We start from the raw sequence: 14,511 nt of genomic DNA, 5'->3' as shown, positions 1-14,511 counted from the left end.
AAGATGGGAGATGGCAGGATTAGCGAGAGAAGACGGAAAGGGGAGAGATAAACCCTTTGTTGTATGATTTGTCACACATCCAAAATAGAAGATGTACAAGCTCATAGGGTGTTGCTGTGTCGTACGGGAAACTGGGAAAGTATTGATCTGATTTAAAGAGACAGGATTAGGGCAGGTAAAGCTGCCTGGATGAAAACATTAACCACTGTTGGCATATTGAAGCCGACTTACTATAAACCTGGTTCTGTAGAACACTGGCGTTTTAAAAATCAGGGAAATTAAAAGACACAAAACCGAGCTGCTGAGTCCATAGCAATTAAGGAGACTTAAATAGTCTCCTTAAGGATCCAATTACTTTGAGCAGAGTAAATCACACCAGTTGTTATTCAGGAGCCGCAATAAAAACCATCTTTTAGAAATGGACTGAGGGCTTACACAGCAGTGGCAGTAACTAAAAAAACATGCCCAAGCTTGAATCTTGTTTGAAGAATGAGCAGTGTGTCAAGTGTGTTCAAAGCCTTTGTGATAGTTCTGTAAACCCAATGCTAGTAGGTAAACACAAGTGACAACAACTGCACCAACCCTGTTGCAGAACAAAAATGAGGACAGGAAAATGATAAGAAAAGGTGAGAACGCATGTAAAGGGATAGCATTAAAACATCATAATGCTATAGTTTAGACGGGATCAGATAGTGGTCAATGTAACAGAGCTCTAGGGGCACTGGTTCCAAAACCTTTAGGCTGACCCAAAAGAGAAATTAGACGTCTCCCTGCATTATAAGCTTGTAGATCGGCTATTTTCAATACTTTTCTTTGATTTCTTCATGAAATTAAATTACTACAAAAAGAAATGAATATTAGGTTTTTGGGAATGTTTTTTGAAAATGTTTTGAAATTAATTAAAAACTAAATGTAGTAATTGTAGGTTTCCAAAGTGGGATCCAGGGACCCCAAGGGGTCCTTGAGGGAGTTCCAGGGGGTCCTCAGCTAAATGATAGTTTGGAACCAAATTGACCCTTATAATTTCAAGGACACCCCGTTTGACATGCATTAGGCCCTAATGCATGTCAAACGGGGTGTCCTTGAAATTAAACCGGTTGAGAATCACTGCTAGAGCCGTGAAAATCTTCTTCCCAGGGGTCCCTGGCATATCTTTTCAAATGGGGGGTCTGCGGGCCAATTAGTGTCAATTTGGGGGTCCTTGACATGAAAGTTTGGGAACCACTGCTCTAGTCTATGTCTAGGGGATAAAGCACATGACCGATGATGATGCCAAACCAACGTGAGCGGAAATGTTCCTCCTTTGCCAGCTTTAGCCAGCTTTAGATTTGCAGCTTATTATGGTTAGTCCAAATATGAATCCAGAATGAAAACAAACAAACGAACATTCTAAAAAAAAAAACAGGCATTGTAAATGTTGCAGTAACCCACTTCTACAGCAACAATCCCTTTTTCATTGTATTACAGCACCAGTGATACAAAAAGGTATAAACGAACCCATTCGAGGTTATCGCAGTAAATCCGATGTCAATTTAACTAAAGTATGTAACCAAATGGACCCGAGTTAAAGTTAACACCAATGATTTTACAGAGTAGAGCCCATGATGTAAATACATAGCTGAGTAATATAGAGCAGATGCACTTTGTAGCATTTTAGGTATGTCCCAACAATAAACAAACCGATTCCCTCATTGACATTTAAAAATACCAATTGGCAGTAAGCAAGTCACACTAGGACATTCATGACTTTAGTGTAAATATGTACGCAGCTACACTGTGAGGAACAGAGCAGGATGAACTCTCTCACTTTAAGTAGTGGTTTTCAAGGCAACACAATTTAATTGACATGCACGCGGTGGTATTTCTGACACCCCGCCCCCCACCTTTACAGGTCCATTTTTACACCGGTCACGAGTTAAACGGACACTCACGACTTTAGTGTGTGGACTTGGGAGAACATAATGTGGAGGTATCAAATTCCGCATAGCGCACTTGTTACCGGACCGTGCCGAGACAAGACCCACAACGAGGGACGAAAGGTCACCTTAACGGCACGACTGAAGCCATTTTAGTGTTTCGGCTGGTCAGGCCAGCCGCACTTTGTTAAATAAAAGAGCCGGGGGTGGGGGGTGGGGGCTGGAGCACAGCATGCTACAAGGCAGAGATGGTGTTAAAGCTCTTCTTCCAACGCTCGACACCGACTCAAATGCCAAGCGTAATCTCCTCTGAACTGTTGATGCGTGCACAGGAACAGGATGGGTGAGAAAAGGCGGAATGGGCCGAGGCGAGACTGCCTTCCTTATACGCTACGCTACACCCTTTCTTTCTTTCTTTATCTCTTTTTCCCTCCACCCACTGATATTCTGCTGAAACCGGAAGCAAGAAGCGCACCGTCTTCTATGTTACAACCCTCCGTTTCTGTGCAGCTGATTGGTGAGGGGCCAGGCTTAAATTTGATTGAGCGCTCTGGTACAAAAAACTGCAAACTGATTAGATCACACAGGCCTTATTGGTCTCTTGAGAAATACATGGATGGTGTACTAAACATGGTCTCACACACGCGTGTACACTACACACTTCTTTTTCGTATAAAAAAGGTCTAGTAAAGGTCGGTTGAGGCCAGAGGCCCCAGGAAGATCAAAGGCAGCTATGCGCAAGTCAGCGGTAGGTGCAGGTCTGTCTGTCTGTCGACAGTTTAACGGGTGTCCTTCCTTCTATAGCCCTTTGTTTGTACTACTCTGGAACTACAGCTTTAAATGTCCGTTTAGACAGGGTCTGCATGTAGCCATCCTGTCCAACACATCAGAGCAAATGAAAGAAAGAGGCATATAAGTGAACGAGACCTCACAATATAGAATATTCTTGAGCTAGATTTATACTTAGTTGCGCGACACAGGAAATAGCAGATCTTCAAGCTCGCAGCGTGTCGCAAGCTTTTAGATCGGATATTTTCAATCGATGAGACCCGCGCACAACTATGGGTATAACTTTATCACACCCCGCTGAGACCAAAACTCTCATAATAAAAGTTACAAATCAATCTATTTGGTAACAAAAGTGAACTTACTATGCGTTATGATACAAAATAAAAATGTGAAAATGTACCTTAGCTAAAGCTTATAAAATACCATACGAATAAAATAATATAATAATAATATTCCTTGGTCCATAGAAACTATGTTACTATTAGAATGTATCACCCCTACAAGGTTCGCCTTGCACAACAATGATAAAATCACCAAGCTGTTCTGCTGTGAAAGCGCAGTCTTGATAGAAAGTAAGCGTGGTGAAATGATCTTCCAAACCCAGAAAAAAATATATATAAAAAGTGTCTTTCACAAGAGAGGCTACGGTGAATGTCAAATTGTCTGACCGAGGATGTTGTCGTGTCCACAATCATCCACACGAGGGAGCTAGAGTGGAGACAATATATCAGTCTGAACTCCAACTCACTTTTGTCACTCCTGGTTAAAAACTCACTTGCCCTCCCGATGAAGATGCAGAGTCACTGACTCGGTGTGTCGTGTCCTCCACAGGTCCATGAGCCTCTTTGGGAAGTACACGCACACGTCGTCTCTCTCTCTCGCTCACTCAACTCATTCATTCATTAATTACACAAGCGCAACAGAGGGAGTGCAAACACGCCGTCACTATGAGAGCACGGACATGGCCGACGCCCCTGATGACATGCTGCTGGCGGAGTCGCTGGTCGTGTAGGCGACCTGGTGGCCGCCGTCCCCGAGGCCACCCAGCGACGACGACGGGGAGGACGAGGAGGCCGGCGACGACGAGGAGGTGCTGTGCGAGCGGAGGATGGCGCCCGCCGCGCTGCAGTGGGGCCGCGGGCCCGGCTCCGGGGTATAGGTGAAGGTGAGCGCCGTGGCGTAGATGATGCCGTCGTTGCGGACCAGCGTGACCGGCACCTGGACCGGCTGTCTCACCCAGCGCCAGCCCTCCCTGAAGGCCGAGATGTCGGGCACCACACACAGCACGCTCTCTCCGCACCTGGGGTGGGTGATGAATGATGATGATAACGCATGAGAGATGATGGGGTGAGTGGCACAAACACACGCAAAAATAAATAAAGCTCAACCAATGTGAGTCTAATGATGCCGATCCAGATTTTGGAGGGTCCTAGACCAACGAATACCGATGTGACAAGTGTTTGTCAAGATTGTTATTTTTGTTATCAATTTGAAACACTTCTATTTCAGAAAATTTTACTCTAAAAGAATACATTTTACTCTAAAAAATAAGAAATAAAATAAAAATAAAAAGGAGTGTGGACAAAGACGGACACATGCACAACTTCTCTAAACATTATTAAACATTGTTATTTGCAAGTGTTGGCCTTGCGGTAAAATGATGTAGGCATTGGAAATGTATTTATTTATGGATTTTACAGTTAATAAATAAATGTTCTGACTACTTGCATTAGTCCTAAATATCCTAAATATCGTCTGGTGCTAGAACCCTGCAGAATTAATTAATGAATTAATTAGTATGTTCCGCACTCGAGACAAACGCTGTAATGACCGGAAGGTCACTAGAGGCGTTGCCACAAAGAAGAAATGAAAGTTACACAGTATGACTACAAACTACAAATGAAAATAACACCAATCCTTTCATTATACAATAAGTAAAAAAGTTAATATGAAATACACAAACTTGACATTTTTAATTAACCACTGTAAAACATTTTCAGAAATAGCTGATCTACACACTCACAACGTGTCCCATCTCAATCTGTTGTGAGCTTGTACATCTGCCACCGTGAAACATTTTAAAAGGTTAAAAACCAAGACACATTGGCTGCATAAACTGTCAATACCGATGCGGTCAGTAATAATGGCAGATAGATTGTCCAAATCTATGCATGAGTCAGGCTGGACTACAAAAGCAATAAAAACATATGGGTGGAAGACAGACAAACAATAAGCCCCTGCCTGTACATGGTGTCGGCCTCTACATCTCCAAACCAGACTCTGAGGCTTGGTGTGAAGTTCTGTCCTGTCAGCTCCAGCATGGCAACATCGCCTCCCCCATTTAACTAGACAGAGAATGAGAGATGGAAGAACACATTTCCATTTTGTCTGTGTACTGTGTGTGTGTTTGTGTGTGTGTATCCACTCTCAAAATGAGACTCATGCCTCTTTTAGACAGCGACCATCTCCAGATAAAACGGCAAAGTCCTGTTGCGTTCTCAATGTTTATTGACACTTTACACAAGAACGCACACTTTATGAAAACGCTATAACGTTGCTAGGTGGTGGTAACGGGCTGCCAAATAGACCAGGCACCCACGTACAAGAAGAAGAACCCCTTCACTCAACCCAGAGCATGCAGGCAGAGCGCGCCACGGGATGGTTATATATTTTATAATACATTAGGCTACATAAACGCTTATCACAAGGCTTTTTATTTAAATCATGGTTTTACATTCACCATCGCTGATGAGCAGCGCTTTGTAGGCAAGGAGGGAGGCTTGTTCAGGAACTCCATTATATCATATATATCTATATATATCTATGTATGGCTCTGCATTGATGTAATAAACATATGCGCTGTGAGCCAACATGAGCCATGGATTCACCGTTTTGCCTGTTTACACGGAGAAGGGATAAAACGGCGTTCAAGATTTCCACTCTGGGAGGTGGTTTCACTTTGTTGCGTTTTCACCTCCTGAAAACACCATTCTCGTCTAAACGGAAACCAGCAAACAATACTTTATTTTGCCGGGTTTTTTTTGCCGTTTTCTATGAACACCATTCTTGTTGTGCCGAAGAGAAAGCATCCCATTGTTAGATAGAATAGTCCCCACTCAATCCTAAAATGTCATCAAAGAAAGCTTTTTTTTCCAACTCGAGTTAGGTTCTAAACAAGAAAGCATGTTTACAGCTGTTGCACAGAAATTTGTCTGGAAAATTATTCTGTGTTTAAGATATCCTGAAAAATCATATCGTGAACCTCATATCGTGATTAGGGCCGGGACTTTAACGCGTTAATTGAGATTAATTAACTACAGAAAATGTAACGCGTTAAAAAGAATTACGCATTTAATCGCACATTTTTTTCACCGCGAAACATTTCTCACTGGGCGCGTTTCTAGTACTGAATTGGCTGCGGCATGCCTACTCTACACTCTGCTCCATAGAGCGAGGCTAGCAGCAGCAGTACACTCTACACTACAGGCTACAGCTCAAGCCCAAAGTCCAAACCCAAATGAATCGAATGAAGAAGCCGCTTATTATATATCACTTTTGCTCCATGGATGGGACATTTAGATGTAAAAGCTATCGGATGGACGCGTGGATAGCGGCATGGCTGTGTGCAATGTCAGAGGGAAAGGATCCATATATGACCAACGTTAGCTTCCATGCTAGCTGCTTCAGATTAACATGTCTCACAGGACACCGGAGAAGCGCGGTGATTTCACCACAGCACAAAGCTGTCAAGCTGTCCTCGATGCGAAACATACTGAAGTAGAAAGCGTGAGAATTCCGTGGTCAGACAATGGTCTGCCCCAACCTCATGTCATGTGAAATGTTTCCCCCCTAATAAAGTTGTTTTTATTTGTTTTCTCATGCCCTGCCATGTAAAGCACATTTGAGTATTCATATACACACTGAAGACACTTTATATAGGCACTTGCTGCACTTGTTTATCTGTTGGGATAAAAAGTGTTATTGCTTAAAGGGGAATACCACTCATTTTCAACATTTTTCTATGGAGTTGTGTGCACTGGAAATAATAAAAAGTCCCCCATTCTGTGTTGCCTAGAACTGGAGGTCTGAAAAAAACAGTAACATCTCAGTGACATGTGATGTCACTGAGATGTACTTCATAATGTTACTGATTTTTTTCAGACCTCCAGTTCTAGGCAACACAGAATGGGGGGGACTTTCTTATTATATCCACACAACAACTCTAAGGTATATTAATGACAGTAAAATGTTGAAAATGAGTGGAATCCCGTAGTCACTATTCACTGGGATACCAAAAACATTTGAAAAAAAGGTTTCTCACTGTTCTCGGGTTGAATATTGATATGCGATTAAAATGCGATTAATCGAGATTAATTAATTACAAAGCCTCTGATTAATTAGATTATTTTTTCCCAGCTCTAATCGTGATACGTATCGTGAGTTGGTAAATGGTAAATGGTGCATTTATATAGCGCCTTTATCCAAGGCGCTTTACATAGATTGTGCATTACATTCACCCATTCATACACCGATGGCAGCGGAAACCATGCAAGGCACCAACTAGCACATCGGGAGCAATTAGGGGTTCAGTGTCTTGCTCAAGGACACTTCGACAGTAACTCTGGGGGAGCCCGGGTTTGAACTGGCAACCTTGCGGTTCCCGTCCAGGCACTCTACCCCTGAGCCACCGCCGCCCCGAGTTGAGTGTATCGTTACATGCTTAATACTAGATCTACAAGCTCACACCGTGACACGCTGTGAGCTTGTAGATCTTCTCAGACTGTTCGCCTCGGAATAGGTACTCTAGGGTCGGTTCAGGTGGGTGAGAGTGATGATAACATGTCAAATGTTATGAATTGTAGATGCAAATGCAGATTGGACAGTGACATTTACCTGTAGGCTCTCCACCACAGGGACAGGTGTGACCGGTGTGGGGACCGGGCCCATGCCCTCATAGAAGGTGTATTCTGCCTTGTCTGTGCTGATGATGGTCCAGGATGCCCCGTCGTTGATCATCTCCTTATTGGCCTCTTTGGGGCAGGGTGTGGCCTGCAGGAGGGTCCAGAACAAAGTCCATCGTCATTACCTTTGTACAAAAGGTGTGTTGTGTGTACACTGGGGTCCAACTACTAGAGGTTCTACAGATATTTCATCACAAACATTTTCATGTCAAAGAAAAGGGCAGTGGCTCAGGCAGGGGTAGTGGCACCAGTAGAGCAGCCGGTTGGGAACCGCAAGGTTCCCAGTTCGACCCCGAGCTCCCCCAGAGTTAGTGTCGAAGTGTCCTTGAGCAAGACGCTGAACCCCTAAATGCTCCTGATGTGCAGGTTGGTGGCTTGTATGGTTTCCTCCACCATTGGTGTATGAATGTTCGTGTGAATGTAATGTACAATCTATGTAAAGTGCTTTGGATAAAATCCACTATATAAATCCACCATTTACCAAAGACCCCCTTAAAACACGATTACTTATCTCAAGCAAGTGTCATGTCAAGTGTATTTTCATACACTGCTGAAATGAACGGAATCACAACGTGATATGCTTTGTAAAATGGTTGGCAATTTTGAATCAAATCGTGACCCCAAGAATCGGAACCGAATCGTGGGACACCCAAAGATTCACAGCCCTATTACATAGTTATTGAGTTATCATGCCAAACCACGTGCGTGTGTCCAGGTGTGCATACCTGGAACTGGATGATCCTCTCCTGAGACAGACAGAGATACATTCGGTCTGTATCTTTAAGGTAGAAGGCACACTTGTGGAGCTGTGACACCGGGTCATCTGCATCCATTAATGCTGTCTGTTTGTCCACTTTACGAATGACCTGTACATGATAGACGAATCATAGATGAATGCTTAGGTTGACTTGTGTAATCACTCACACACACACACACACACACACACACAACCATAAAACAAAATGTATCTTGTGAGGACCAGGAAAATTGTTATTTCTCAAATTCTACTATACTTTGGGGACGTTTGGCACTCACAACTCAAGTATAGTAATATACGCGCATGCTCACTCACTCACCAGTCTAGGCAGAGCCATGCCGGTAACAGAGCAGACCAATTTCACCGTCTGGCCATAGTGAACGTAGCCATCTCTCACAGCAAACTCTTCTCCCTCAGACTCATCATCCTCCACTAAAAACACACAAAAAAACATGTTACTTCTATACCCTGACCTACCCGTCCATTACAGCAAGAAAGGCAATCTTCACAACAATGAAAAGGGAAGAAAATAAAATGGAAAGAATCAAAACGAGGGCGGAGAGGACGACAACTAAAAAGGTTGGACATGTGGCTCACGTAGGTGGATGAAGAAAGCCCCCCATTGTTGGGAGCTGGCATGGAAGTTCCCCCCCTCCACGTGGAGATACCTGGTGCTGACCGTCTGGGAGCGCAGGCGGTTGAATAAGGCCACCTTGGTCCCTGATGCTATGCACACTGGAGAGAGACCACATGGACAGGGCTATCACCATTACAAATTTAAGCTGACGATTAAATGTCACGCAAATAATGTGCGATTAATTATTTAATTGTGTTTTTTGCATTGAACATTGGAACGTTACAATTTGTATCTCGGTTTGCCTTTTAGGCTTCGTAAACACAAATTGCACAGGGCAGATAGAACTAAATGACGTAAATATAAAAATAAATCACTGACACGTTTAATATTTTTTTCTTTCCAAAGAATGTTGGTTTACTATAGCAGAAAATCCAAAATGAACTGCTCCTCTGAGCGCATGTGTCCGCCATGCCGGGTTGCCTACCCTGGGGTCACAACATTTGGAAGTCAGCCATAGCCAATTGAGAATGGAATGTGAAAAATATAACTGGAATAGTAGCAAAAAAGTGTGTTTTGAAGAAAACGCTAAATACCTTTGGCCGTACGGGCTTTGGTCGTCCGGCCTGGCGGAGACAAAAATGTGAACTATTTCGTCAATCTTTCCAAACCAGCAAATACAGATCTACAAACTCAGTGATTTTCATTATGATTTATTTAATTTTTGTGGTTTAGTGGCTAACACGGTGAAGACAGCGGGTGCCCAGTGAGCTCTACTCTGTACCATACATGTAGTGTAAGAGACCATCTGTGTGTGTGTATATGTGTTGTGTGTACATGCACGCCTGTGCTTTCACCCTCACAGTCTGCATTCTTGAGAGACTGCTTCTTCTTGGAGGGCTTGGAGATGACCTTGATCCTCTTGCTGAGGAAGACGCCTATGTCGGAGCTGTTCCCATAGAACATCTTCACCGTCAGCATGAAGTGTTTCCTTTTGTCCGAGTCACTGATATACAGCGTCTTAGCTGTGCAGAAGTGCTGATAGGGAGAGATAGGGGTTAGGGGCTTTGCATTAGGGCTGGGCAATTAACCGAACTGCCTTAACAAATCGATACGCAAAGATCCTAATAGATTTTTATAACCATATTATAATGGCATATAGTCTCACGTCAAGTATCATAATTGTTCAAAATTGCTGGTCAGAATCATAGTGTATTAGAATTCTCATAGTTGGAATACATTATCACTTTATAATGCATTCTAATCAGTTTTAACACGCTTTATAACGTGAATATAAGTCACCATAAGTGGTTATTGGGTGCAAAAACAACTTGTTTTAGCCTAGACCTCCAGGAATGTCTGGAATACTTTACATAAAGCACCTAAAGATCATGTACAGCACTTATAATCACACCAACAGTGATTAGAATATATAATGAGATTATGATGTCTTAAAACCATGTGTATTTTAGTACACTATGAAAAAAACATGCCTGTGTCCAACTGATGATACTTGACTAAAGTCAAGTATAATACTTCATAATTGTGGGTCACTTGTGAACAGACACAGGCATATTATTATTAAAATATATATGTGTGTGACTGAGAAGGTTATTATGCCGATGTGGCTTCCATTTAGAATTGTTCCATTCTTCCTGCAAAATCAATAATGGTACAGAGTACCAAACTACAAATGAACAAAATGTTTCAGAACATTTAGACACCTAGGGCTCCTGAGCTTTTGATTATAACCATAAGAGCACTATGTTGACATTCGCTCCATCATAGAACTCCATACGCTGTAGGCAGAAAGCTCCTTTACACTTCAAGGTATGAAATAAAACCGTGTACACATTCCCTTTCAGTCCTAGACCTGATATCAATAAACAAAAAATGGTACTCATTCACGTGACATGAACAGGGAGCACGCATTCATGCAGAGAACAAACTTAATCTGGACTGCACAAAGTCACATTTGGACAAATCTAACCCACAACCTCAAATTAATTTGACACCTCTGAACTTCCTTGTATGTAGTAAAACGAGAGTAAACTGTGGTCAGCGTGTACGTGTGTAGCAGGAGTCATCTATGTCCGTACACGGACAAAATGTGTCTGTGGCAAAGACTTGTCTTGTCTTGTTTTTGTTTTACACACCATAATGTTCTTATTTTGATCATGGAACCTGATTACTGAATGTCTCCAGGCAGGTTTTCTTCAGAATATGTATGACACAATATTAGAAGTCCAACTAGTACTAGTGGTTCTCAAATGTTTTATTTGCAAGGACCCCATAACTCTGAGAGTACACAAATGGAACCAAATGGTTGTACACTCTCAGAGTTACGAAGCCGTTATGGTCATTCAGGGCTAGCTCTTTATGTGTTTCTGGTGTCATTATTGTCTGTTCATTTTGTATGTCCGTGCCAAAAATTTAATTTTGACAAAGATGTCCAACACAAGAAAACATGCCGATGAATGACCCCTGGTGTGTAGTTTATGTAGTACCACAACAACAAGTGAGAGGAACTCTTCAGCACTGTGTTATGAACTGTGGTGCCCACCTTCCCCTCCAGGTTGAGTTGTTGCATCTCCTGCTCACTGTTGCCTATGCCAATAAAGGCACAGGGTTGGGCCTCCTGCTCGGAGCAGCCCTCTCGCTCCATGCTCTCCAACTTCTTCTGCCAGCCAGTGCCCATCAGATAGACACAGGGAGGAGGGCAGAAGAACCTGGCATATTGAGAAAAGCACAATTTAGGAATTTAGCAGACCCTCTACATAGTTTTTGAGATATGTCGATTATTATTGTCATTGTTGTGTTTGTGAATGAATGCATGGGACCCGAATAGAAACAAGTCCGCAACAGCAAGGTCTTTTTTCGGTGCCATCCTTTTGGTCCAATGTGCTTTGACTGTACCGTTTGCATTTATTATTGTCCAATAAAATAATCAATCAAAAAAACTCTCAATCCAGAGTGATTTACAGTAAGCAGGTAAATACGCATACTGACACACACGGTTTCCCAAACAATGGATCAGGGCCCATTCTTAGGGTTGCAACGAAGTGAGTATATATTCGGTTATAACTTTGCTATAAAATTCAATGTTTGTTTTGTAAACGCATTGACAATGAAGGGAAAATGTATGTCATAATGTGTCATTTACGTCTCTTTATTGTTAATGGCGTTTAATGTTTATGTTTAATGTTTATGTTCACCTAATCAACATGAGTTAGACTATTAAATCACTATATTAGCGCCCCTCACTTCACACGGGTGTATCCCACGATTTCGTAACCCATTTTTTTCAGTGGTAAGAGGAGGGACTGCAGACGGACCCGTGGAAGTATGAGGAAACCCCGTGCAGCTGGGCTTTAACGTTGAGCGCGTTTGCACTTCCGTATTTTGGTGCCCAAATCGGGAAAAAAAGGCGGAAGAAGAGGTTCTTCTAGCGTGGGGGGCGGGGCTATCGCGCCGGTTCAGTCTCTATCCTTCTTTATACTCTATGATCAGTCACCCTGGCTGGCCAGGGGGAGGCAGTTTAGAGACCAGGATGACTGCATGTTTTTTGGGAGGGTACCTACCCTAGGGGACACAGGGAGAACATGCAAATTCCACACAGAAAGGCCCTTTCGCCGACCCCGGGTATGGGCACTGATGACGCGGAGGAGAGAACACGCCCCCAGCTGGAATTAAACCCAGGACCTTCTAGCTGTGAGGTGACAGCACCTTTTTTGATATAATTTCCAATTCAAAGTAGCTTTAAGTTTACTGGCATGAGAGTGAGAAAACATTTACACTGCCAAAGCAAGTGTCAAAATGTAATAATATCTGTTTATGAAAATGGGGTAAATATATATAGTTGGAGGTGGTACAGCATAGGAGGTGGTACAGGCTACAGCATTGCGTTTTATGTATAATACACACATAATACAATTGAAAATTTCGTCCACACACTGTTAATCTGCTCGGTACAAGAGGATAAATGTATTAAGTAGGCGCTTCGGTCACTACTGACTGACCACACGCGCGCACACGCGCGCACACACACACACACACACACACACACACACCTTTTCTCGTTGCCATAAGACTTCTGAGCGACTTTCGCATGCAGTATGAGCACCGTTTGATCGTCTTTCTCCTTCAAGTAATTCCTCATAGCTTCCCTGTGGGAAAACACACATTACACTTGTATTGGATGAGACACACACACACACACACACACGCATACACACACACACGCACACGCACGCACGCACACTTGAAATGGGTTTTAGTTGGCTGGGGTGATGTTGCCATCATGTTGGTTTTACCTTGTCAAGCGTTGTGGATGAGGTCGCTCACCAAACTTCCTAATATACAAATAGAATGTTACTTTGCAGTTCGTACTTAGTAGTAGACACTGTAGTAGACAGTTTCATGAGGGGGTCATATTGCCAAACCCATATTAAAGCAGTCTATGTGACTTTGTTGCTAAGCTACAAAGAGACATGCATAAGAAGAACCTGAGGGAACATACTGGGGCTAAAGAATAACCCAACACACACACACGTACTCCAATGCGACAGAGAAGCGCTACTTTAGCGTTACTAAACTTATTAAAAGTTAGTAACTTGTATTCTGCGATAAAGACATCGACGAATAATCACACGCAGAATGTTAATAAAAATGATGTTTTCCTGGAAGAAGCCAATATTGCACAGGAATCCAGCAAATAAATTAATAATTGAGACGTGAATCGTGATGATACCACGAAGAAGAAGGAGAGGGTGGCGAGTTCTGGAGAACTGGCCCAACAATTTAGACACAAAGTAAAGTGTAGTGAAGAGACGCATGGGACGACACCAGCGCTCCCAAACACACACTCCGCTTCAATGCAACGGAATGGCAATGGCTACAGAACTGAAACGATCTATTTCAACTTGTTTTCTTTTCTTTTAAGAGTTTGACTTCATTTTGCTCCGAATTTCAACACTTACCCCGTCACAACGGGCGCCATCTTCCAATAACTCTCCCAAAAAAAGTCCAACAATCGCGAGATCCCTCCCCCTTCAGCCCCTTACCAAAGCCAACAGGACAACAGAAGAACCAGACTCTCTCTGTGTGTGTGTGTGTGTGTGTGTGTGTGCGTGCGTGCGTGCGTGCGTGTGTGTGTGTGTGAGAGAGAGAGAGAGAGAGAGAGAGAGAGAGAGAGAGAGAGAGAGAGAGATAGAGGGGGGGGGGGGGTAGAGTGAGAGAGAGAGAGAGAGAGAGGGGGTAGAGTGAGAGCTGAGAGGATAGAGTGAGTGTGTGTGGGGAGGTGACGGGGTAAAGGGGTGAGAAGAGAGGGAGGGGAGGGGAGGGGGTGACGGGCAAAGGGCAGACGCCACAACAACAGGCGTGGGAAAGTTTTGATGTCGCGCGAGAGCAGAAAAACTCTCACAATAGACAAGAATAAAGATCGACCTAACCTCTCGCGAGACGCAGTGATACCCTCATAACCTCCTCCTCTTTTTTTTTCACAAGGTGCCGCAC

At 43.2% G+C, this 14,511-nt stretch overlaps 1 protein-coding gene across 3 annotated transcripts; it reads right to left on the bottom strand.

Moving 5' to 3' along the window:
• Positions 1-1,075: 1,075 nt before the first annotated feature.
• Positions 1,076-14,096, bottom strand: LOC308312781 (recombining binding protein suppressor of hairless-like). 3 transcript variants are annotated; one of them, XM_080759493.1, is made up of 12 exons: positions 13,977-14,096; positions 13,311-13,349; positions 13,068-13,163; positions 11,561-11,726; positions 9,861-10,035; positions 9,594-9,623; positions 9,021-9,158; positions 8,743-8,855; positions 8,392-8,532; positions 7,599-7,754; positions 4,947-5,050; positions 1,076-4,005 (listed from the first exon to the last, which is right to left on the bottom strand). In XM_080759493.1, exons 1-12 carry the CDS (start codon positions 13,994-13,996, stop codon positions 3,651-3,653), a joined length of 1,533 nt encoding a protein of 510 aa, XP_080615619.1. In that variant the 5' UTR covers positions 13,997-14,096; the 3' UTR covers positions 1,076-3,650. The 3 variants fall into 3 exon arrangements, with proteins under 3 accessions (XP_080615619.1, XP_080615620.1, XP_080615621.1); XM_080759494.1 differs by lacking the exon at positions 9,594-9,623 and having other exon boundaries at positions 9,855-10,035; positions 13,977-14,095; XM_080759495.1 differs by lacking the exon at positions 9,594-9,623 and having other exon boundaries at positions 13,977-14,095.
• Positions 14,097-14,511: the final 415 nt, after the last annotated feature.

The sequence above is a fragment of the Protomyctophum bolini genome (assembly GCF_963924005.1).
Source record: "Protomyctophum bolini genome assembly, chromosome: 3".
NCBI classification, from domain to species: domain Eukaryota; kingdom Metazoa; phylum Chordata; class Actinopteri; order Myctophiformes; family Myctophidae; genus Protomyctophum; species Protomyctophum bolini.
The sequence above is the reverse complement of the archived record's forward strand: the minus strand, read 5'-3'. Positions and strand labels throughout refer to the sequence as shown.

Excerpts from the sequence above, each read along its gene's own strand:
- LOC308312781 (XM_080759493.1), bottom strand. The coding sequence starts at position 13,996 with ATGGCGCCCGTTGTGACGGG. Across the intron at positions 8,533-8,742 it reads GCATGGCTCTGCCTAGACTG|GTCATTCGTAAAGTGGACAA; the intron begins GTGAGTGAGTGA and ends TATCATGTACAG. Across the intron at positions 4,006-4,946 it reads GAGGCCGACACCATGTACAG|GTGCGGAGAGAGCGTGCTGT; the intron begins GCAGGGGCTTAT and ends CACCCACCCCAG.